The sequence below is a fragment of the Hippocampus bargibanti genome, linkage group LG12 (assembly GCF_051943395.1).
Source record: "Hippocampus bargibanti isolate YZ-2025 linkage group LG12, ASM5194339v1, whole genome shotgun sequence".
NCBI classification, from domain to species: domain Eukaryota; kingdom Metazoa; phylum Chordata; class Actinopteri; order Syngnathiformes; family Syngnathidae; genus Hippocampus; species Hippocampus bargibanti.
In genome coordinates, this window is record NC_142745.1 from 1,939,350 (window position 1) to 1,963,800 (window position 24,451).

The window sequence follows — 24,451 nt, forward strand, 5'->3', positions numbered from 1 at the left end:
CCTTGTTCGTGACGTCACACCAAGACACCAAGATGTCTTCGCCTTGCTCAAGAATCAAAACAATGGCTTCAGATTCTGAGAAGATCCTTTCTTGTTACTCATCCAGTTATGAATATGATTCAAATAGTTCTGAAGAGGAAAGCATACATGTTTGCAATCGATTAAAGGAGTCCTCCCATATCAACTCGAGCCGTCAATGACAGCAATGTAGCGTCCCAGAAAATGCACAAGATGGCGCCCAAGCTCCGTTGGAAATGGGCTGATTTGTCTGCTGGGAATTCGTCTCAACTAGTATCAAATAGTAACGATTCAGCATCGCGTTATTTACGTGTTTTCCTTCTAATTTCGCCATCAACACGGATCAACACAAAGTTTTCAGACCAAACAAAGTACCCAAAATGTATTGTGTGTCGCTTTCTCGGTCAGGGGCATTCCTTCAGTGACGTAGGGTGAGGACTCGTCACCAACTCGAAAACAAGACTTCCGGAATATAAAATCTAGCTACATGCGATGGAATTTTTGTAAAATACGCTCAGTAGAAGTCATTTGAAGTGATTTTACAAATTATGGCCACAACTTGCGGCCACTTGGTTGTCCTTTAACTAATGTGACAGACCACCATCCAACATCACTGTCAAAAAAAACACAACATGGCGTACTTGCGCAGGAGCAGCGGAGGAGGAAACCACAGGAGCATGGACAGCAGGAGCGCTAGAGGAGGTGGCAAAGTCTCCAGACAGAAGGTCCAGGGCCTCACTGGTGTTCATCTTGGGCTTCGGGTGGAAACGATGCGAGAAATAGACAGAAAGAAAACTTTCAAATGGATCGCGGCGGTGATGGTCGTCACCAAAACAATCACCGCCATCAAACATTGAAAAGTGATCGTCATCGGGTGTTACTTGAGCTTTGGGAGCGGGTAGTTTTTTGAGGTCCTCCTCATTAAATCTGTACTCGGGTGCAATTGAGTCTTCCCTCTCGCCGACAAGAATCGCGTCTTCTTCCTTGTGTTTATTCTCCTTTTAATGAAAAAATGGCCTTGATTTGTACAGTGACAAAAAAAAACCACTGCAGTTTATGGGAGTCGGCGATCCCAAAAATGACATCATAAAGGAATTACCGTATTTTCTGGAATATAAGGTGCGCGTTCAACGAATGACATATTTAAAAACCTTTTCCATGCAGAAAATGCACCACATTATAAGGGGCACCTTGAATGACTGTAAAGTGTCCTTGACAGCTTTGAAAGGCGCATAAAATGTATTATTATTATTATTATTATTATTATTATTATTATTATTATTATTATTGTTAGTTATTGTGATTGTTATTGTTATTGTTATTGTTAGTATTAGTATTATTAAGTACAGGTAACATCCGACTTACGACCGGATTCCGTTCCGACCAAACGGTTGTAAGTCAAAATGGTCGTAAGTCGAAATCAATTCAAAATTTTGAAGAGAGACTCCGTGCTAAATGACTTGCAAACGATCTGATTCGGACAATTCCTACAATTAACTTTTGTGGTTAATACACCACACGGTGCCAGGCATCGAAAAAAAAAAAAAAATTGAGTCTGGCGTGGTCGTAAGTACAGGTGGTCGTATGTTGCGCCGGTCGTAAATTGAATTAGCTGTCTAACTAGCTAGCTGGCTAGCTATTAGTTATCTATTAGCTAGCTGGCTAGCTAACTTGATCTATTTGAGTTATTACCGGTTGAACGAGGTCACCGTTGCTGGCTACCTAGCTATCTATCTAATTGTTATCTATTAGCTGTCTAGCTCTCTAGCTAGCTATTAGTTATCTATTAGCTAGCCAGCTAACTTGATCTATTTGAGTTATTCCCGGTTGAACGGGGTCACCGTGGCTGCCTACCTAGCTAGCTATCTATTTGCTATCGATTAGCTGTCTAGCTAGCTAGCTGGCTATCTATTAGTTAGCTAGCTAATTTGATCTATTTGAGATATTCCCGGTTGAGTGAACGCTGGTGCATGGGGCTGCCGCTGCTCACCCACAGAAAAACTGATCCTGTGACTGTAAAGTGACCTTGAGAGTTTTGAAAGGTGCTGATAAATTAAATGTATTATTATTTGTTTTTTTAATTATTTATTTTTATGATTTTTATGATTATTATTTTTTATTATTATTATGATTATTATTTTTATTATGATTATATTATTATATTTATTGTTTTTGATTATTATTATTAAAAATGTTTTCCAAACATAAGGCGCACTGGATTATGAGGCGCATGGTCAGCTTTTGAAAAAATATTTTCTTTTAGGTGTGCCTTATTGTGCAGAAAATGCGGTAATTTCTGTAGTAAGCATAGATAGGCTGGCATTTCTTACTGAAACAATGTCCTCAGGTCGAAGTTTGGGGGGTTCCGGCGTTGGTTCCGGCGCTGCCAACGTATCTCCGAGAGCGCTGAGAGCATCCAGTGACATGGAGTCACCCTGAAGGGACCAAACCGCAACTTTGGGATCTTTCTCGTGATCGTTGATGGAAGTCAGTTGATGTTTGATGTTCAATATTTTACCTCATCAGTTTTGGGCTTTGCTGGTGGCGCCAAAACCGGAGGGCAGTCCGATACCTGCGGACGTAAAAGACAAGAGTTTAGGGCGACTCAAGTGAGGACAGAAGGCCTCGAGAGGCGACAGAAACTGAAAAAAAAACATTTGAAAGTTTGACCTGGGGTGCCTTTTTGGTGGAAGGAGGAAGAGGTGCGTGAACAGCGGACGATTTCGTTGGAGTCAGAAGATCTTGAGCGGACAGCATTTTGTTGGTCTGGGAAACACAAACGGCAAGGAGTGAACATGTAAACATCGTTCGTGAGGGTCGATATGTCAACAAAGTTAGAATTCCAAACTCTGATTTTATTCATCGCCTTTTACTGTGACATTTTTGTGACAATTTTTGATGAAAAAACACAACCATCAAAATCGGATCATGATCTAGCTAGCTAACTAAAAAAACAACCATCAAAATCGGATCATGATCTAGCTAGCTAGAAAAAAACCAACCATCACAATCGGATCGTAAGCTAGCTAGCTAGAAACAAAACCAACCATCACAATCGGATCATGATCTAGCTAGATAGAAAAAAAAAACCAACACAATCGGATAATGATTTAGCTAGCTAGACAAAAACAACCATCACAATCGGATCATGCGCTCGCTCGCTACAAAAAAAACAACCATCAAAATCGGATCATGAGCTACCTAGCTAGAAAAAAACAACAATCAAAATCGGATCATGATCTAGCTAGCTAGAAAAAAAAACAACCATCAAAATCGGACCATGAGCTAGCTAGCTAGAAAAAAACAACAATCAAAATCGGATCATGATCTAGCTAGCTAGAAAAAAAACAACCATCACAATCGGATCATGATCTAGCTAGCTAGACAAAAACAACCATCAAAATCGCATCATGAGCTAGCTAGCTAGCTACCAAAAAACAACCATCAAAATCGGACCATGAGCTAGCTAGCTACAAAAAAAAAAAAACAACCATCACAATCGGACCATGAGCTAGCTAGCTACAAAAAAAACAACCATCACAATCGGATCATGAGCTAGCTAGCTAGACAAAAACAACCATCAAAATCGCATCATGAGCTAGCTAGCTAGAAAAAAACAACCATCAAAATCGGACCATGAGCGAGCTAGCTACAAAAAAAAACAACCATCACAATCGGATCATGAGCTAGCTCGCTACAAAAAAAAACAACCATCACAATCGGATCATGAGCTAGCTAGCTAGAAACAAAAAACAACAATCACAATCAGATCATGAGCTCGCTAGCTAACTAGATAGCTAACTAGATAGCGAGCTACATAGCTATCTAAATAGCTAGATAGCTTGATAATTAAATAAAATACAAATAAAATTGTTAACCTGTGCTGGTGCGGCTGAGGAGCTTGTGAAGTCTCCGGACAAAAGGTCTAAGGCCTCATTAGTATTCAAGGTGGGCTGCGAAAAGAGGAAAGGAAAAATAACATGAAACATCTTCCCGCATAACATCATACGGTAGCTTAAAAGAAAACGGGTTTTGGTTTTTCTTTCGGGGGGGTGCGAATCAGACCTCTGGCAATGTTCAATTTGAGCGATTTGACTCAGTTTGACTCGATTCGACACAATTCGGTTTGATTCGATTTTGATCCGAAATGATTCGATTAAAATAGATTTGATTCGATCTGATTAGATTAGATCTGATTCAATTTGTTTCAATCTGATTCAATTTGAGCGATTTGACTCGATTCGACTCAATTCGACACAATTTGGTTTGATTCAATTTTGATCCAAAATGATTTGATAAAAATAGATTAGATTCGATCTGATTAGATTAGATCTGATTCAATTTGTTTCAATCTCATTCAATTTGAGCGATTTGACTCGATTCGACTCAATTTGACTCTATTCGACACAATTCGGTTTGATTCGATTTTGATCCAAAATGATTCGATAAAAATAGATTAGATCTGTGATTCAATTTGTTACAATCTCATTCAATTTGAGCGATTTGACTCGATTCGACTCGATTCGACTCAATTTGACTCGATTCGACACAATTCGGTTTGATTCAACTTTGATGCGATTAAAATAGATTAGATGAGATCGTTAGATAGTAACCTGAATTTTCAACCCTGAAAACTTGATCTCACCTGAGGTTTGGGAGCAGGTAACTTTTTAAGCTCCTCCTCATTGAACCTGTACTCTGGTGCAATTGAATCTTCCCTCTCTCCGACCAGTACGGCCTCGTCCTCCTTATGTTTTTTCTCCTATCGTAAAGGAAACAAATCATCCAAGCGTCGGCCGCGTCCCACCGCCGGAAAAGATGCGATCTGTTGGGATCTTACAGAGACGATATCTTCGGGTCTGAGCTTGGGTGGTTTTGGTTTTGGTGCATCCACAGGGAGAGTGTCACTTAGAGCGCTAAGTGCATCCAGAGGCATGGCGCCACCCTGTGGACAGAACAGGAAGTGAAACTCAGATCCTTTTATGAAGAGGTCCCCAACCCCCGGGCCACGGACCGGTACCGGGCCGCGCAGAAAGAACAAATAATTTACATAATTTCCATTTTATTTATTAAAGTGACCTTGAGAGTTTTGAAAGGCGCTGATAAATGAAATGTATTATTATTATTACTACTATTACTATTACAAGAACGAATAATTAAAGTAACCACGGCAAACAAAATCGCTCCTTAGGTTAAGGGTTTTGTTTATGTAAACTAAAATGGTGGCTTGCTAGCTATTAGCGATATAGATAGCTAACTATTTGGATTGGATGTACCTTTATTCGCCTCGCAGTGGAGAAATTGACATTTCACAGCAGCAAAGTTATGAAAAGAAGAGTAAAGGAAAGAAAGAAGTAGAAAACCAAATACAGGAGCTGCTGGAAACATTATCTATCTAGTTAGCTAGCTGTTTGCTATCTAGCATTCTATTAGCTAGCTAGCTTTCTATCTTTTTGACTTATTCCGGGTTGAGTGAACGCTGGCGCGTGTGGTTGCCGCTGCTCGCCCACAGAAAAACTTATCCTGTGACTGTGAAGTGACCTTATAAATTGGATTGGATTGGATATGCCTTTATTAGTCTCATAGTGGAGAAATTTACATTAAATAAATTAAAATAAATAAATTAAATGTATTATTTACATAATTTCCGTATTATTTATTATCTGAGTCTGATTATTATTATTTTGAAAAATGAAAAATTATATGTATATGCGCTTTGTACTTGTTTTTGTGGTGTCTTATTTTGAAGGCACGTTTAAACATTACCATGGTGACCAAAGAGCGTTAAGGGGCAGAGACGATGTTACATATGTTGTTGTTGGCGCAATGTTACCAGGACTCTGCTAATAAAGTTGTATTAAAATACACAATGGATTCATGTTTATTATTATATTTAAAAGAAAGAAAAAAAAACAGTTTCCTGTCATATCATTTTATTTTGTTGTATTTATCCGCCAGTCCGTGAAAATATTGTCTGACATTAAAGCGGACCGCGTCGTAAAAAAAGTTTGGGAACCACTGATTTTATGAAGAACCCAATTCAGCTTATTTGTAAGGACTTTGTGCAAGTTGCAACCGGCCGTCGACGAGTTCAAAGAGCTCCTGAGAACGTCAGTCACTTGGGAAACAATTTGGAGCAGCAATTTACAGCAAATCAAAGTCTGTATTTTCACCTGAGAATTTTTGGGTGGAGCAGGACACGCGGAGACAGTTGGAACAAACGCAGAGACTTCGGCTTTCTACAAAAGGTAAAAAACAAACACTGTGCGTGTTAGACATGGCTTGGCCTATTGCGTCGACTGTTGCCTGTCCAAAGATGTGCAATGAACCTGTGCAGCAACAGTTGAGGAGGTCAACAAGTCGTCAGAGAGAAGGTCCAGCGCCTCATTAGTGTTCAAGGTGGGCTGCGTGATGCACAGTGGAACAAAAAAAAATAAGTACTGTTGTCAAAGATGTTTGTTTAGACACTGTAAACCAAGGCTAAAACACACACTTTTACTGCCGGCAGGGGACGTAGCCATTCATTTCCTTGTGTGTTCTACATACATGGCAATAAAGATGATTCTGATTCTGATTCTGATGACCGACGCCCAACCTCTGCAGCCCTCTTAAGACTATACGCAAATTTAAGTCATACATTAGTCAAAAACGGTCTTCTTGATTTGAATACCACCCCCCCCCCCCGCATGTCCTATGATATAAGCACCAACATCCATAAATCAACATAACATAGACATTTTAATGGGTCTCTCTTTTTTTGTTACATTAATTAATTTTAAATAATTAATATTTTTAATTGTATTTTTCATATATATTATATTATTTGAATATATTTTTTAATAAAAGAAAAATAAGCATATTAAAAATATTTATATTTAAAAATAAGAATATATTGTATTTATATTGATTTGTATATATATATATATATATATATATACACACACACACACACACACACAACCTACCTATATATATATATATATATATATATATATTCTTTATAAAATAAAAAAATACATATAGTACAAATATTTATATTAAAAATAAGAACAGATTTTTGGTTTGTTTTTTTTAACTAATTTTATGTGCTATGTATGTAATATTTTATGTGAAGGCCATGCTGCCTGTCCCCTGGGCCTTGCAGTCTAAATGTTCCTTCCGTGTTCCCACCTGAGGTTTGGGAGCAGGCAGCTTCTTGAGTTCCTCTTCATTAAATCTGTACTCGGGTGCGATTGAATCCTCCCTCTCCCCGACACGCACGGCGTCTTCCTCTTTGTGTTTATCCTCCTACAAGATGAAGATGGAATTTAGTATTCTGAGACGGCGCCGTGTGTGCTTTGCATACAGCAGGTGCGACGTTCACCTACCGAGACAATGTCCTCCGGTCTAAGTTTGGGTTCCGGTTTGGCTTCTGGTGCTGCCAGCATGTCTCCAAGAGCGCTGAGAGCATCCAGAGACATCGAGCTGCCCTGAGGTGACGGAATATAAGGCACGCCGTTTAAAAATAGGGACTCCAAGCCACATTCGTGTGCCGCTATTGTGAGAGATCACGTTAGCATTCTGGTTTGCTGGTGTACCAGTTTGAAATCAAAAACTGCCGCAGCTCAATAAACATCATCCAATGTTACATTTTGAAACGTTCCAGTGGAACGTTATAAAGTTAGCTAATTAGTGATATGGAGTGAAAAGTATCCGAATGGCCACTAACCTCATCCGTCTTGGGCTTTGTGTCCAGATCAGCTTTCAGAGAAAAATCAGAGGAGGCTTTTTCCGCACGGGTTTCTTTTTCAGCAGTGGAAGGACCCACACATTCTGTTTTCTACAAAACGGAAACCAAAACGTAACACACATACAACAGATTACTGTCATACGATTTCAATTGAAAACAAATCAAACATGAAATGGTGGTCTATGAGCAAAACAACAAGAGCTTCAGCTCATGTAGTTTGGAAGTCAGCAAGCCATTTGTAATGCAATTACTGCCACCTATAGGAACGGAGTGGAACAGCGGTGACCACCATTGTTTTTTTTTTTTGTAAGTACAGTACAGTACGAACTTAATTGGTTCCAAGAAAATGTGTCTAAGGCGAAAAGTTCATCTGCCAAACATTTATTTCCCATAAGAAACCATTAAAAATGAGACTAATCCGTTCCCAAGTCCCCATAAAACATAATTTTCTTCTAAATAAGCCTAAAAAACGACACAATATACCTTATTTTATGTATAATAAATGTGTTATTGTAATATAATTAAAGAAATAAACTGTACTGTAAAATAAAGTCGTTTTATTGACCTTTGTCATGGTCGTTGATGCTATCCGAGTGAAGTTGCTGTGCTTTCTTGGCGATAATACCCTCACTCACACTGTCCCCTGCTAGCTGCTTTTCGTGAATCCAAATCAACAGAAGTTTTTCAACCTCTTCTATTGCCTGAGACAAGTTGCTGAGACAACACAGAAACACCCTTAGCCAAACGTAGCAATGGTCGATTTAGCATACTGGTAGTGGGACGCTAAGTCACACAAACGCACAGCTCGTGTGTGTTTTTCGATGATTTCCTTCTTCTGCTCGACTGTAATTTTCTTTTGTGTCCTCTTCGGCTTAACACTATCCGGTGGTGGGGTCTTTTTTGGTCCCATAATAGCAAAACTACTCCACTCGATAACAAACCACGTCTGCACTCAAAGAAAGTGGTGATGAAAACTAGTCCGCCAGCCACCGTGGCGCTGTGTGGTTTGGTTCGTCCGCCGAAAACTAGTTTGTATGCCAAGATTATATTCTCGCGAATTTAATGTTCGTAAGGCGAGGTATCACTGTATTTTTTATTATTTTTTCATACCTTGAACTGGGCAGTGGGAATTAAAGCCTCCAACGAGAAGCTATCAACTTCCATCTTGGCTTTTTTATCAGCTGGAGGCTGCGCTGCTACGGAAGGTTCCGGGATGTCAGCTTTCTGCAAAACACCAAGGAAATGAAGGTGCGTGGCTGGACACCAAACAAACGATGCAACTAATGAATCGGAAGATCTTTTATCTACCTTCACAAGCGGTGGTGCGACGTAACAAGGGGCAGCGGGTGAGGCAGCGGCGACGTCTTTTTGCTGAGGGTTACAAAATATATCCTACGTTCCACACCCAAACCATCTTTAATGTACACACTCCTCTAGATATGGCGTTTTTTTTTTTTTTTTGCATATTTAAACTCTTTCTTTGCATTTCGTCATCATGCAAATGCAACTTAAACTCGGCATTGGACCTGTAGTGTAATAGTAATAGTTATTTACTATTTACATAAGTTATTTACATAAAATAAGACCACCCCCTGGAAACCATGTGATTTTGATTTTTAACAAAGGTGTTAAAGGACAACTGACGTCCCTTTTTTGTTTCTTAACTGACATCAGAAAACGTTTTATAGCATCTAAAATACCCAAAACACGCAGTATGATATTTTTATTCAAATGCAAAACACCAATAAAAATGACTTAAAGTGTCCAAAATCTGCAAAAAATTGAGCTGCGAATTGGGCATTTTCAGAAAGTCCCGCCCCCAGTTCGTGACGTCACGCCAAGACGTCTTGCATTGCTTGAGAATCAAAACAATTTCTTCAGATTTGAGAAGATGCTTTCTTGTTACACATCCAGTTACGAATATGATTCAAATCGTTCTGAAGACGAAAGCATACATGTTTGCAATCGATTAAAGAATTGAGGCAACATTGGGGAGAAACGATCACCAGGAAAGAGGCACACAATGGTGACCTCCTGTGGCCACTTCCGTTTCCACAGGCTGATAAATTCGTTATATGGAGCTTGGACACTCCCTTCTGGCAGCTTTTGGGTGCAACACAACGTTTTCCGACCAAACAATACAGCAAAATACATTGACATGATGGAAGGACTGCTACAATGTGTCTTTTTTTCGGTCAGCGGGCGTTCCTTTAGTGACGTCACGTACGGACTCGTCACCAACTCAAAAACAAGACTTCCTGAATATTCAGCGCGAGTCTTAAAATGTAAAATATAGCTATATGCGATGGAATCTTTGTAAAATACGCTCAGTAGAAGTCATTTGAAGCCATTTTACAAATTATGGACACAATTGTCCGGAGACGTCGGTTGTCCTTTAAAAGTTATTTTTACGTGGGCGATAATTGTTGATCCTTTGGGATATTTTGACAATAAAAGCATGTCGCTGAAAAAAATATACAGTACATTTGGATATACAGTGATACCTCAGTTTACGAACGCTATAACTCACGAACTTTCCGCCTTCCCAACATTAAATTCACGAGAACATAATATTGGAATACAAACTAGTTTTCAGCGGACGAACCAAACCACACAGCGCCACGGTGAATGGCGGACTAGTTTTCGGCGGATCAACACCAAAACCACACGGTCGAACAGCGCCACGGTAGCTGGCGGACTAGTTTTCACCACCCCTTTCTTTGAGTGCAGACGTGGTTTGTTATTGAGTGGTGTCTAAGCAACGGTCTCAGGCAATAGAAGAGGTTGAAAAATTTTGTTGATTTGGATTCACAAAAAGCAGCTATCAGGGGACAGTGTGAGTGAGGGTATTTTCGCCGAGAAATCATCAAGGGACAACTACATCAACGACCATGACAAAGGTAAATAAAACAACTTTATTATACAGTACAGTTTATTTCTTTTATAACAAAACAATTGCACATTTATTATACATAAAATAAGGTATATTTTGTGTAGTTTTAAGGCTTATTTAGGAGAAAATTATGTTTTATGGGGACCTGGAAACACATTATTCTCTTTTTTAATGGTTTCTTATGGGAAATAAATGTTTGGCAGATGAACTTTTCGCCTTATACACACTTTCTGGGAACCAATTTAATTCGTAAAGCAAAGGTATCACTGTAATATGTTTATATCTTTCTGAGCTAAGTACTTTGTGTTCAACATGGCAGAGTGCAATGCTAGTACACGTGGGCTCCTACCTGCTGCGTTTTGGGTGCGGTTGGAACAGTTGATGTCATGAAACCGGCTGAAAGAGACTCCAGGGCCTCGTCTGTGCTGAGTGGTTTCTAGGAGGGAGAAATGGACAGTGTCACCGCCATTAAAAGGTTAGTCTGCTTCGAAGAATAAACCTGATGTTATTTTAAATGTCCACTAGAGGGCGGTACTGACCACACATCCAAACGAAATAAACCACACACAGGGATCACAAGAGGAAGGAAAAACACAGACACACCCATGAAATTCCATCAAGAGGCAAAGTAGTATCAGAAAAAGTACGTGAAGGTAACACATGTAGCTTAAAACACTGTGAGATGACCTACATCCAATCCAATCTAATAAAATTGCTTCACACACACACACACACACGCATGTGATATTCAAAACACCAAAGCTTAAAAATCACACAGGGGAAAGAAAATAAGTGAGGAGTCAGATCATGAGCTACTATTTGCTATCTATTAGCTATGTAGCTGACTCGCTAGCTATCTAGCTAGCTATCTATTAGATATCCTTATCCTGTGACTCTGAAGTGACCTTGAGAGTTTTGAAAGGTGCTTATAAATGACATGTATTATTATTATTATTATTAGCTATCTATTTGTTAGCGATTAGCTCTGCCTGGCTAGCTGGCTGTCTAGCTAGCTATCTAGTCACTATCTAGCTGACTAGATATCTGTTGGCTATCGATTGACTAGCTAGCTAGCTTTCTATCTATTTGAGTTACTATTCTATTAGATATCCTTATCCTGTGACTCTAAAGTGACCTTTAGAGTTTTGAAAGGTGATTATAAATGACATGTATTATTATTATTATTATTATTATTATTATTATTATTATTATTATTATTAGCTGGCTAATTAGCTTTCTATTAGTGGGTTGAGTGAACGCTGGCGCATGTGGCTGCCGCTCTTCACCCACAGAAAAAGTTATCCAGTGACTGTAAAGTGACTTTGAGAGTTTTGAAAGGCGTTTATAAATGAAATGTATTATTATTATTATGAGATCGAAAAATGGAGAGACAACTCAGAATGACAAAGTGGGCGTGTGCGAAATTTCAAAATGAGTCCATGATGGCCAATAGGACAGAGTGTGAACTGAGGGTGAACTTTACTGTATGTCGGTATGCAAAGGTGAAGAAAACACTCCACCCTATAGAGGAGCAACGGCATTTGCAAAATAGGCATTGCGATGCAAAATTCCTCATGCGAGTGTGTTTCGATGTCTCTATTAACTCATCCACTGCCATTCCCAAATTCATTTTTTTATTTATTATTAAGCTGCTGTCAGACCTCTGGCAATGTTTTTCCCTCCCATGAAGGGGGCAGCATTTGCCTTTTGTATAGCCGCTCCCAATTTAAGCTCAGATAACTCCAGATCCATATAACTTTTTTTTTCCTGATGAAAGAAGAGAGTCCCACGTCTCCTACACTGCTTGAATGTTTATATGTAGTCCTAAAACGCAATATTTTGTGGGTCCTACAATTTCAGTGAAAATGACAAAAACCCTGGCACTAGAGTGCACACATATTTGCACATTGTCTGGCACTGAATGTGTTAACCGCACAAAAAATATTAATTAAGAAAATGGTAGCTACTTACAGGAACATCCTTGGGTATGGTGTCTCCAGGAGGCGGAGCCTAAAAATAATCATGATATCCAGTGAGAAAAAAAAGAATAACAACCAAAATGCTGTTTTAAAGGACAACCGACGTCTCCGGACAAGTTGTGTCCATAATTTGTAAAATGGCTTCAAATGACTTCTACTGAGCGTATTTGACAACGATTCCACCGCATATAGCTAGATTTTACGTTTTAAGACTCGCACTGAATATTCCGGAAGTCTTGTTTTTGAGTTGGTGACGATTCTTGACGTGACGTCACGGAGGGAACGCCCCTGACCGAGAAAGGACACACAATGCATTTTGCGGTACTTTGTTTGGTCTGAAAACTCCGTGTTGAACCGTGTTGATGGCGAAATTAGAAGGAAAACACATAAATAACGCGATGGTGAATCGTATATTACACCGAGACAATCTTTGATATTTGTTGACAAAAATTCCAAGCTGAAAAATAAACCAATTTCCAACGGAGGTCTGGCGCCATCTTGTGCATTTTTGGGATGCTACATTGGAGTCCTGACGGCTCGAATTGATACGAAAGGACTTCTTTAATCGATTGCAAACATTTATGCTTTCCTCTTCAGAACTATTTGAATCATATTCATAAGTGGATGATTAACAAGAAAGCATCTTCTCCCAATCTGAAGCCATTGTTTTGATTGTCGAGCAAGGCAAGACGTCTTGGCGTGACATCACGAAATGGGGGCGGGACTTTCTGAAAATGCCCAATTAGTAGCTCATTTTTTTGCAGATTTTGGACACTTTTTTTATTGGCGTTTTGCATTTGACTAAAAATATCAGCCTGCGTGTTTTTGGGTATTTTAGATGTTATAAAACGTTTTTCTGATGTCAGTTAGGAAACAAAAAAGTGATGTCGGTTGTCCTTTAGAGTTTTTTCTCGTGAGGGAAACGTGGTTTATTCGCAACACAATCCAAAACGGAATGAAAGAGACGAGTCATGCGGACAGACGGATTTGGCCTCGGAGCATGTTTCGTGACAGAGAACTCACCATATTTTCAAATCTGTAATCTGGAGGCAACGTGTCGTCTCTTTCTCCACACTTATCAGCCTTCTCGGCTGTGGAATCGTGCTGCGGCGACACATGCGAACGCACCGTTAGTTCAAGCCCACGGCCATGCTGTGCGTTTAGGAAACGCGGCTTACCTCTTTGACCTCCGGCCCGGTGAACGTAGGTTGTTTCAGAATGACTGGATCAACTGGCGGAAGGATACATGCCAAGGCGTCAAAGGGATCGATTTCAGGTGTCTGCACATGCGGCGCAAATGAGCACACGGGGAGAAGGTGGGGAAGCAAAGATACACAGCAACATGCTTTCCGGAGCAGATTAAATGCTTGTTTACCTCTTTGGGCCCGATTGTTGTAGGTGTGGGACGTACTTGCGCTTGAACCTGCAACACAGAATGGACATCAACGCGTGGAACTTCACAACATGACATGGGAGACCGAAAAAAAAAACATGGATTATAATAAGAATAATACATTTCATTTCAAAAAGCCCATCCCATCAACCGCAGGGCACCTACGGACAAAATGGCCATTCACACCTATAGACAATTTAACAGTGGCAGCTCATCCATAGATGGCGCTAGGGTACCGACATTCCGGCCTAGCTGAATCGCACCAAAACGGACAAAACGTTTTTTTTTAATGGAAAACGAGTATTATAATATAAATACTCCAAAACACATTTTTTTCTGGACTACTTCTTTAAACACACCAATTTTTTTTATTTATTTATTTATTTATAATTTTCATATTTAATTTTGTATCTGTTTTTAATCTCTTTTTGTATGTATTTTTTTACATCTATAATTTTTTTCACATATTTTTAAATCTAATTATTTTGTATCTATTTTTTCAATATATTTATTTTGTATCTATTTTTTCAATTTATTATTTTAATCTCTTTATTTTTTTATGTATGTTTTTAAATCTATAAAAAGATTCTATTTTTTAAATCTAATTATTTTTTATCTATTTTTTCAAGCTATTTATTTTGTATCTATTTTTCCAATTTATTTATTTTCAATCTATTTTTTATTTTTTATGAATTTACTTGTATTTTTTAATCAATTTATTTGTATTTATTTTCTTATCAATTTCTGTGTATTTACTTGTTATCAATTGATTTGTATTTATAATTATCACTTTTTTGTATTTATTTTTTTAATCATTTTTTTCATTGTTATCAATTTATTTGTATTTATTTTTTATTCATCCATCCATCCATGTTTAGATGTGCTTGTGAGTTTGTTTATTTATCTATTTAAATGAATGAATGAATTAATTAATTTGTTGATTCCATGTTTCGATACGACCCACCACAATTTTATGCAGCCCACAAAAACATTAACTTCATATTTCTTGCCTAAGAAACGGACAAATATACCTTGGCCGAGTCTTTTGGGGAGTCTTTAGATGACGACACGGCAACATTAGTTGCTGCTGCCGCTGCTGCTGTTCCAGTAGCGGCAGTAGAAGACTGAAGAGTGGAGACAGGTGATGTCTGCAAATCAAACCATCGCAATGACTTAAACACACACATCAATAAATTCAGTCAAAAGATTCCACATTGAAACAAACAAAAAGAAACGTTTCGGGTGCGTACAAAAAGCAAGCATCCATCACCCAAACAGTTACCTTTGACATCATTTTGGGACTCCCGCTCGCCCCAGACAATGTCATGTTGACAACAGTTGAGCCAGCGGAAGACATGTCAACAACAGTGGGCTTGGTGTTAGTCTACAAACCAAGGAGAAAGTAAGTATTTCAAGTACGCCGTGAGGTTATTTGTATAGGCAGCTCAAAAGCACCCCGAAAGCCCAAGACAGAGCAGCGACTGATGTGCTATAGCAAAGATGGTGAAACATGTGAAGGACCACCACCACGTGGAGCTCCCCCAAGGCAACACACGTGAAAAGAAGAAGCCAGTCAACTGCATCCGGAAACGTGAGCAATAGCACAAAAAAAAAAGGAAGCGGGAAGTTCCTGTCACGCCGAAAGCCAAGCCTTTCTCCCTTTGCCTCATCATCCCTCGCTATCAGTCTACCTGTGGTTTAACCTGAGGAAGCCCCTGTCCAGCTGTGGTGATGGAAGTACTTCCCGCGGAGCCACTCTTTGTAGCCATGGCAGAGCCTGATGACGCCTTCTGAAAAAGCACCGGGAGGAAAGATGTCCATCATCTGCCCTCATTTACAGCTTCCTGATTGCTCAACAGCTAGCGTTAGCGCTAATAGCAATTTCTTATACCCAAACAGTGGCGGTTGGGAACCCAAAAGGGGTACCAAGGCCTTCTTGAAGGCTCTGGTCGACGTCAGAGTTTGGCTAGTCACTAACCAATCATACTTTGCAAAAACTGCTCTGATCACAAGCTGCTAGTGACAAGAGCATACTGGCCAAAGCTAGCACACTATCGGTAGCGAGATGCATATGCAAATATATTGTTTTGTCAACCCACAATGGCTGAAGAAGAAGATTTGGTTGGGGATTTACTGTTAAAGCCATTTTCAAGACGGATTTTTTAAGAAAAAAATGGACATAATTAAGAAAGGTTGGTCAGTTATTTCCTGGCTAATAGTGCCCTCTAGTGGTAGTAAATCACACCACACCTTTTTCAGTCTGGATGGATTCATATGTAGCCCTACCGCTGTATCCGAATGTCTTCTTTTCCTTTGGGCTTGCAAATCAGTGTCCTCCATCTTTAGAGGTTTGTTTTTGTCCAAGCTTTTACGTCGGATGCCCTTCCTGACACAACCCTCTGTATTTATCTGGGCTTGGGACCGGCACAAGAAGACATATGTCCCTTTGTGGCTACAGAACAAGTAACTCGCTCAGTAAAAGGCTCCCAAACACTGATAATCGATCTAAATGATTGCAGGCTGCTGAATGTATAGTTGCTTATTTAACGACTTTAAGCTAGCGGTCACGCCAACTAATTGGTTCAACTCAAACCTTAATATGTATTGGACATTATAGAATTCTTTTTATTAAGCTAATTATGGCATTAAGAATATACTGTAACAATTGTCAGTTAACCTGAGGAAGCATTACAGAAGGTCTCGGGCTAATAGAAAGACCACCTTACGGGTACAAGCTGAAGACCAAAGTAAAACAGGACTTGGAATACAAAGACTGGAGGCACAGGAAGTGGATATTCCACAAACCAGAACAAGATCGAAGTGCTGTAAAAAAAAAAACACTTTGCGCTAATCAGTCAGCAAACTAATTCATGGGCCGGCTTTTAAAAATGTATTCATTTGATGAGATGTCTTTCGACTTCAGACATGGCTATCAAAACAGGAAGAGGAACAGCGACAACAATACCACGCAGTCTACATAACAGCAGGGTCGGAGGTCACCTCGACAATAATTTCCCACTTCCACTGCTAACAAGAGATTTGCAAATGGAGAAAGTGATTTGAGATCAAGATGACGTTTGTATACCTCAAATTGAGAAGGCGTCACGGTGGAGACCTGAGCAGCTGGTTTTGGCGAGGCCTGGCTGGGCTTCGACTGCAAAAATACAGAAACAGATACAAACAAGTTATGCATACAGGGAAAAAAGAAAACACACTCACAACTTAAAGGACAACCGACACTGCTTTCTTGTTACTCATCCAGTTATGAATATGATTCAAATAGTTCTGAAGAGGAAAGCATACATGTTTGCAATAGATTAAAGGAGTCCTCCCATCTCAATTCGAGCCGTCAATGACAGCAATGTAGCGTTCCAGAAAATGCACAAGATGGCACCCAAGCTCCGTTGGAAATGGCTGATTTGTTTGCTGGGAATTTGTGTCATCGAATATCAAATAGTAGTCTTGGTGCAACACACAACGATTCACCATCGCGTTATTTATGTGTTTTCCTTCTAATTTCGCCATCAACACGAAGTTTTCAGACCAAACAAAGTACCGCAAAATGCATTGACGTGAATGAAAGGACTACTACAATGTGTCCTTTCTCAGTCAGGGACGTTCCTTTAGTGTAACGTGAGGACTCGTCATCAACTCAAAAACAAGACTTCCTGAATATTCAGCGTGAGTCTTAAAAGGTAAAATCTAGCTATATGCGGTGAAATGTTTGTAAAATACGCACAGTAGAAGTCATTTCTAGTGATTTTACAAATTACGGACACAACTTGTCCGGAGGCGTCGGTTGTCCTTGAAGCAACAAATATCCACTCCAGACTCATAATGGGATGTTTTTCTTCAAGATTGACTCAGTGCAAAAAAGAAAAGAAGTAAAAACACAGCCTGTTGAAGCTCGTCGCACAGCATAATTTGCTCAGCATATTTTTCTGGGGTGGTGGTAGCTTAGCAACAATATTATTTACCACCATTACAAGAGCCGCATGACAAGCCATGTGGCGGGGACATGTTTTCGGTTGCTGTCTGAGCTCACTTTGTCTTTAACTTGCTTCATCTATCAATAGCTTTTTATTTTTGGTTTGTTTCCCATCAAATCCAATCGAAAAGGGACAAACGATATCCTGCCACGTTTTGTTTGTGGCTCTAATGGAGGCAGAATGAGTGAGGGCAACATATGTGATTTGTTGGCTTTGACCCAGCTTGTGACCCACTTTGTGTTGCATCCATCTGTGAGGCAATCGTTGTCGGTGAAATCAACGCTGTCAAGTTACCAACCGAGCGTTAACGCCCCCCCCCCCCGCCCTTTACATATCTGCAACATTACAGCGGAAAAATTAGCTCAAGGTGTTTTCTTTAGATTTTAGATGCTATAAAATGTTTTTCTGATGTCAGCTAGGAAACAAAAACCGACGTCTCTGGACAAGTTGTGTCTGTAATTTGTAAAATGGCTTCAAATGACTTCTACTGAGCGTATTTTACAAAGATTCCACCGCGTATAGCTAGATTTTACATTTTAAGACTGGCGCTGAATATTCAGGAAGTCTTGTTTTTGAGTTGGTGACGAGTCCGAACGTGACGTCACTAAAGGACCGCCCTTTACCGTAAAAAAAGACGCATTGTAGCGATCCTTCCATCACGGCAATGTATTTTGCTGTACTTGTTTGGTCTGGGGACCTCGTGTTGCAGCCAAAAGCCGCCAGAAGGCCAGAAGAGGGCGTCCAAGTGCCATATAAGGAATTTATCAGCCTGTGTAAACGGAGGTGGCCACAGGAGGTTACCATTTTGTGCCTCTTTTTTGGGGTGAGATTTTCCCCCAATTTTGCCTCAAAATGGCACAAATAAATTCTTTAATCGATTGCACACATGTATGCTTTCCTCTTCAGAACTATTTGAATCATATTCATAACTGGATGTGCAACAAGAAAGCATATTCTCCGAATCTGAAGCCATTGTTTTGATTCACTAGCAATGCAAGACGTCTTGGCGTGATGTCACGAAGTGGGGGCGGGACTTTCTGAAACTGGCCACTTCCAGTTTCAAATTGAAGTACTTTTTAGACACTTGAAGTCATTTTTATTGGTGTTTTGCATTTGAATAAAAATATCATACTGCGTGTTTTGGGTATTTTAGATGCTATAAAACGTTTTTCTGGTGTCAGTTAAAAAACAAAAAAGTGACGTCGGTTGTCCTTTAAATGTGATTTGAATCAGACATTGCTGATTGGTGACAATCATAGAGATTGTTGCTTGGTGAGCGTTGAGCCAAAAACCGAATTGTCGGATTTGTGTCATTCAAATGGAAGGGAAGTTGCCCAACAGGATTTGGTGACTCATTTGCCTTTGGGTCGTACAAAGTGTACCGATCAAGAGCTTTCCAAACATGCGTTGTCTTGATGTTAACTGATCTATTGTGCTCCATTTTGGGGGAGGGGGTGTTGGCAGGCAGGGAGAGAGGGGGGGGGGGGAATCACAGTTCAGAGCATTTGCACTCGACTCCTTGTTATTGAGACGTTATGAACAATTGAGGGAATGTTTTCACGGAGGCTTCTTGGTGTGCAGCGTCTCCCACCTGCGGCATTCCGACATTCCTCACTCCTTGTCCATCTATGACCACACCTCAAAAAAAAAAAAAAATGCTCATAATGCAGCATTTCCCGCAACGACAACACAATTACCGTATTTTCCTGTGTATAAGTATAAGTATATGTGTACAATCTGTCTGACCTACTTCAAATCTCCATTCCCTCTCGAGCCCTCAGATCCTCATCCTCCCTCCACCTCCGTATGCCCCTTGCCCGTCTCATCATGATGGGGTGCAGAGCTTTCAGCCGCTCTGCAACTCACTTCCACCCAACATCCGTAACAACTTCTTACTTTCAAATCTCACCCCAAAAGCCAACTGTTTAAACTTGCTTTCAGGGTGTAGTTTAATATGTTGTTTTATTCATGATTTTATCGTTTTATTTATTGTTTTTATTGTAAAGTGTTCAGAACGGCGCTTGTAAATGAAATTATTATTAGTTATTATTATAAGGCGCACCGGAATATAAGGCACATCCCAACGAATGGTGTATTTTCAAATGTTTTCCACATATAAGGCGCATCGTACTATAAGGCGCACCTTCAATGTATGAAAAAGGTTTTCCAAATATGTAAAAAAATATAAATAAATAATTTTCCAAATTTAAGGCACGCCACATTATAAGGCGCTACAGTAGAGGCTGGTGTTACGCACTACTTTTTCCACAGAGGGAAAATGGAGTCGGTGTCTGACAGGGTCATCTTTTGAGGAAAATCAAAGCTTTTGGGTGCGCCTTATACACCAGAAAATACGGTCATTCCCCACTTTTTAAAAGTTTTTCCACATTTCTGGACATTATATGCCGGCAAATGTACGACAATTTTAAACCAACCGAAACAAATTGCAACAACAAAGTGGACGCAGATGCATTGAGTAACAACTCCATTGTCAAACTCATCGCGACGTGCGGCATTGCCAAGGCCCGAAACAAAAAATATTTGCCTGACAAACAGGAAATGTATTTTATTTTGATAAGTTATGCTGCAAAATTGTTATTTGAGTGACACACGAATCAAGTGTACCACACCGTATATAAACAACGACACACCCCTACGTGTCACCATTTCACAATGGTGTACAATTGCGCAAGTATTTCTTCAATTTTCGCCGCGCCCGTTTCAACTAAACGACGTGATGTAAACACGACGGTTCGCTCAGAACGGCCCGGTTTGCGATTGCCTCAAATTGCAACGGGTGTCGAAGAGTGTCCAAGTCATTTTTTTGTCACGGGCCTGTCAGAGATATGACAGTCAGACACTGTGGACAGAGACTCGGAACCAGAAAGATTGTCCCTACTGCCGGCAGGAAACGCAGTCATCTATGACATACGTCTGAATTCTGCGCCCCACTGCCAAGCTATTTATTAAGAATACATGCAAATTAAAGTGATACATTAGTAAAACATAGTTTTCTTGATTCTAATACCATGCCTCTGGACGTTCTGAGCGCCAACAGCTATAAGCAATAAAACATTGTTTCCCATGAACTGATAAGTTTGTATCCTGGCTAATGACCTCTTCCTGTGAAAAGGAGTTTGAAGTCCTAAATGACTCCTGTGAAGCTGACCCTTTAAACTGCTGTGTCCGTTGACCTGATTGACCCCAGGTTGTTTGTGCTTCAATTGTATTGAGTCACAAGCGTTGACTAAGCATACAACAGCATGAAACTTAAATATGATAACTTCTCTATCAGGGCCACATTGTAGTTACGGTTTCCTCTCTGGGGCAGTTATGAATTTGGAGTAGTTTTCAAATTTGAAGTAAAAAAAAAAAGACTATTTTTGTGGTTTACATACGACAATTTGAAATTTTAGTTCACTTTAGTAAGCATCATGAAATTTCACAAGTTTGATTTGGTTTCGTGGGCCAAATAAAATGATGTAGTGGGCTAGATTTGGCCCTCGGGCCTCGACTTTGACACCCGTGTTGTGGCAATTCGCTATACGAACATCTTTAAACATCTTCTTGCATGGTTTGTTTTTGTTTTGGACTTCCTGATACGTCATATCCTGCCTGCCTTTACATGATGTCACATCCTATCACCTCACATCCTGTCCGTCTTACATAAATGCTCTCCCAGCGCGTCAATCTCTGTTTTAGATTAAAATAACCTATTCTGTTCAACACCTGGCTTCCTGCTGATTTTGAACACCCTGACGAGCCATGAACCAGGAACGAACGATCACTTTTAACCCATCAACCTGTGATTTAATGGCTTTAACAGTGACATCACATAGGCGGTGAAATTCTCATTCCGACAACCGAGTGGGGGGGGGGAGATAAATAGCGCAGCTCCGGTTTCGATGGGTGTGATGCACAAATCACCTGCCAGCCTACTTAGAATGTCAAAAACATAACAAAGGGGAAAACGGGGTCAGAGCACCAACAATGCAGTTCGGGCATGGGGATTTACACAACCATGAAAGTGAAGCTCGGGTTTATTTTGAAAAAGGCCGTGACTCACTTCAGGGTCCCCCCTCCCCCACAAAGTGACTGACATATGTGAGCTGAGATTACAGCAGCTGCTTTTCGGGCTACCGCCACGGTTTTAAAATAGTGCGGGTGGCGACATTGTCGTGGGATCACAGGTGTAAATGGCAGTAAACGAGGGCAAGAGTGAAAAGGGAGGGGCACTGAAAGATGCGGGATCAGTCAGTCGGACTCTGTGCTGGGGTATCAATACACGAGATGTCTACACGGGTATACGCGGCAACGGGTTCAAAGGTCAACTTTAAATGTAACCTTCATTTCGCCTGAAAACATCTCACAGCACCCCAACAAACAGAAAACAACCCCAGAAATACTAGCGAACATTGATGAACAAAGATATTTAGGAGTCATCAATTTTGTACCAATAACCAATCGCAAAGACTTTAGATTTGCAAAGCATTATTAATAATAATAATAATAAAGAAAAAATTCATTTATAAGCGCCTTTCAAAACCCTCAAGGTCGCTCTAGTCACTTGATAAGTCTTTCCGTGGGTGAGCAGCGGCTGCCACGTGCGCTCGACCTAAAAGTAACTCAAATAGATAGAAAGCCAGCGAGCTAATAGATAGCTAATAAATAGTTAGATAGCTAGCCAGCCAGACCACTAATAGATAGCTAATAGCTAACTAACTAGATAGCTAGATAGATAGATAGCCATCCAGCTAGACTGCTAATAGATAGCTATCTAGATAGCTAGCCAGCCAGCTATACCGCTAATAGCCAGCTAATAGCTAGTTCATAATAAAAATAAATTTCATTTCTAAGCGCCTTTCAAAACTCTCAAGGTCGCTTTACAGTCACTGGATACTTTTTTCTGTGGGTGAGCAGCGGAAGCCACACGCGTTACTGTTGTGAAATTGAAGCTCCTCAACTCACTTAAAAATAGCCCGATACGAATAGCGATGCTTGCTTTTGCATCTTTAGACGCATCGACCAACCAACCTGAAAATGAAGAACACCGAACGAGGTCAAATGAAATTGGGAGTGAGGGGGCGGAGGTCACAGTCGTGGCCAGGAACTGTCAGATGCTCGGGGCATTGCGAGCTGGTATGTGGTCATGGTGAGAAAGCCACAAGTTGGCTTGACTGCGGCTACTCTCACTTTTTCTCACACACCGAACGTAGCAAACAGCACAGGATTTTTTTTTTGTGAGGACCGGTGGGACGTTAAAATACAAGATAACTTCTGTAACGATAAGAATCTAATGACACGCCTTCTTAGATTATATTTGGCAATGGAGCCATTTTTCAACGTCTGTCCCAACACGATGACACACGCAAGATACGAATAGAACGTGACGCGTTGTTTACTTTTGACAACAAGTCCGTCAAAGGCTACTTTTTGCTCGACGCACAGCATAAAAGCATCCCGCTGACAAACCCCCCCCCCTGTAGACGCGTTGACAGGTAGGAGCCCAGGAAGTACTTCCGCGCACGTAAACAAGCACGTTTATCGCCAAAAAAAAAAAAAAAAACAAAGAAACACACGTACCATGGCTTTGCTTTTGGGATGCTATCCTCTATTGAACTTGACGTTCTCTTCGGGGCGAATCACTTTAGATCCTCTTTGCGGTCAATAATATTATTCCGCATTCATGCTCCGGCACACACACCACACAGACACACGCGTCTGAAAATACACACGCCCAGTCGAGCCTAAGTTGCAGAAGCTCCGCCCATGAGGAAATGCACAACAAGCTGCCATGTCACCGTCATGAGGGGGGGGTGGGGCTTCCAATTCACCCTGAAGCCAGCTCAGCAGGCTCGGTCACATTGGACGTCCCAGAACAGAACCGCCCACTTGTCACGATTGAGCAACAAAAAAAAAATAACATAAATCAACTGGTGAATATGGCGGCCATGTGCGAGGCTTTACAAATAGCAACACGGCAGTTGAGTAAATGACACGAAGGGGCGACACGGCGGGAGTTTTGCCGTGCGATGCGAAAAGAAGACATAGCAAGACCCGTGTTGCGCCGTCGGGCTGCATCTGGGTGTGCCTGATAGACTCACTGCTCTGGAATCTCGACTGTACAGACGCCCAGGCAGAAACTTGAGCGTGCGTGGTTGGAAAGAAGAAGAAGAAGAAAAAAAAAAAGACCAGGCGGTTCGGATCACATGTTGTCTCGACCCAAACCCGAATGCAACGCGGCAGCGGCGGGAAAGAAAAATTCAAATTCACAGAATCAGCACAGAATGGGGTCAGGGGTCATAATAATACAATAATAATAATACATTTCATTTATACGCGCCTTTCAAAACTCTCAAGCTCACTTTACAGTAACAGGATCAGTTTTTTTGTGGGTGAGCAGTGGCAGCCACACGCGCCAGCGTTCACTCCATCCGGAAGTAACTCAAA

The 24,451-nt window shown here is 40.5% G+C and overlaps 1 protein-coding gene across 23 annotated transcripts in view; it reads right to left on the minus strand.

The window, feature by feature from the left end:
- cast (calpastatin) overlaps window positions 1-24,451 on the minus strand; it is a 43,148-nt gene that overhangs the window by 4,601 nt on the left and 14,096 nt on the right. For 7 of the 23 annotated variants that reach the window (XM_089009404.1, XM_089009400.1, XM_089009399.1 and 4 more), the window contains 24 exons: window positions 17,098-17,166; window positions 15,704-15,802; window positions 15,295-15,396; window positions 15,044-15,160; window positions 13,995-14,042; window positions 13,798-13,899; window positions 13,643-13,723; window positions 12,612-12,650; window positions 10,990-11,076; window positions 9,056-9,118; window positions 8,858-8,971; window positions 7,727-7,837; window positions 7,386-7,487; window positions 7,189-7,305; window positions 6,348-6,422; window positions 6,192-6,257; window positions 4,859-4,963; window positions 4,664-4,780; window positions 3,897-3,971; window positions 2,689-2,784; window positions 2,537-2,590; window positions 2,349-2,453; window positions 900-1,016; window positions 660-773 (listed from right to left, as the gene is read on the minus strand). In XM_089009404.1, the coding sequence (XP_088865530.1) occupies window positions 660-773; window positions 900-1,016; window positions 2,349-2,453; window positions 2,537-2,590; window positions 2,689-2,784; window positions 3,897-3,971; window positions 4,664-4,780; window positions 4,859-4,963; window positions 6,192-6,257; window positions 6,348-6,422; window positions 7,189-7,305; window positions 7,386-7,487; window positions 7,727-7,837; window positions 8,858-8,971; window positions 9,056-9,118; window positions 10,990-11,076; window positions 12,612-12,650; window positions 13,643-13,723; window positions 13,798-13,899; window positions 13,995-14,042; window positions 15,044-15,160; window positions 15,295-15,396; window positions 15,704-15,802; window positions 17,098-17,166 (2,175 nt within the window). Of the gene's footprint in view, window positions 1-659; window positions 774-899; window positions 1,017-2,348; window positions 2,454-2,536; window positions 2,591-2,688; window positions 2,785-3,896; window positions 3,972-4,663; window positions 4,781-4,858; window positions 4,964-6,191; window positions 6,258-6,347; window positions 6,423-7,188; window positions 7,306-7,385; window positions 7,488-7,726; window positions 7,838-8,857; window positions 8,972-9,055; window positions 9,119-10,989; window positions 11,077-12,611; window positions 12,651-13,642; window positions 13,724-13,797; window positions 13,900-13,994; window positions 14,043-15,043; window positions 15,161-15,294; window positions 15,397-15,703; window positions 15,803-17,097; window positions 17,167-19,592; window positions 19,640-23,584; window positions 23,742-24,451 lie in introns of those variants that run through there. The other 16 variants (XM_089009413.1, XM_089009409.1, XM_089009414.1 and 13 more) reach the window with 10 other exon arrangements.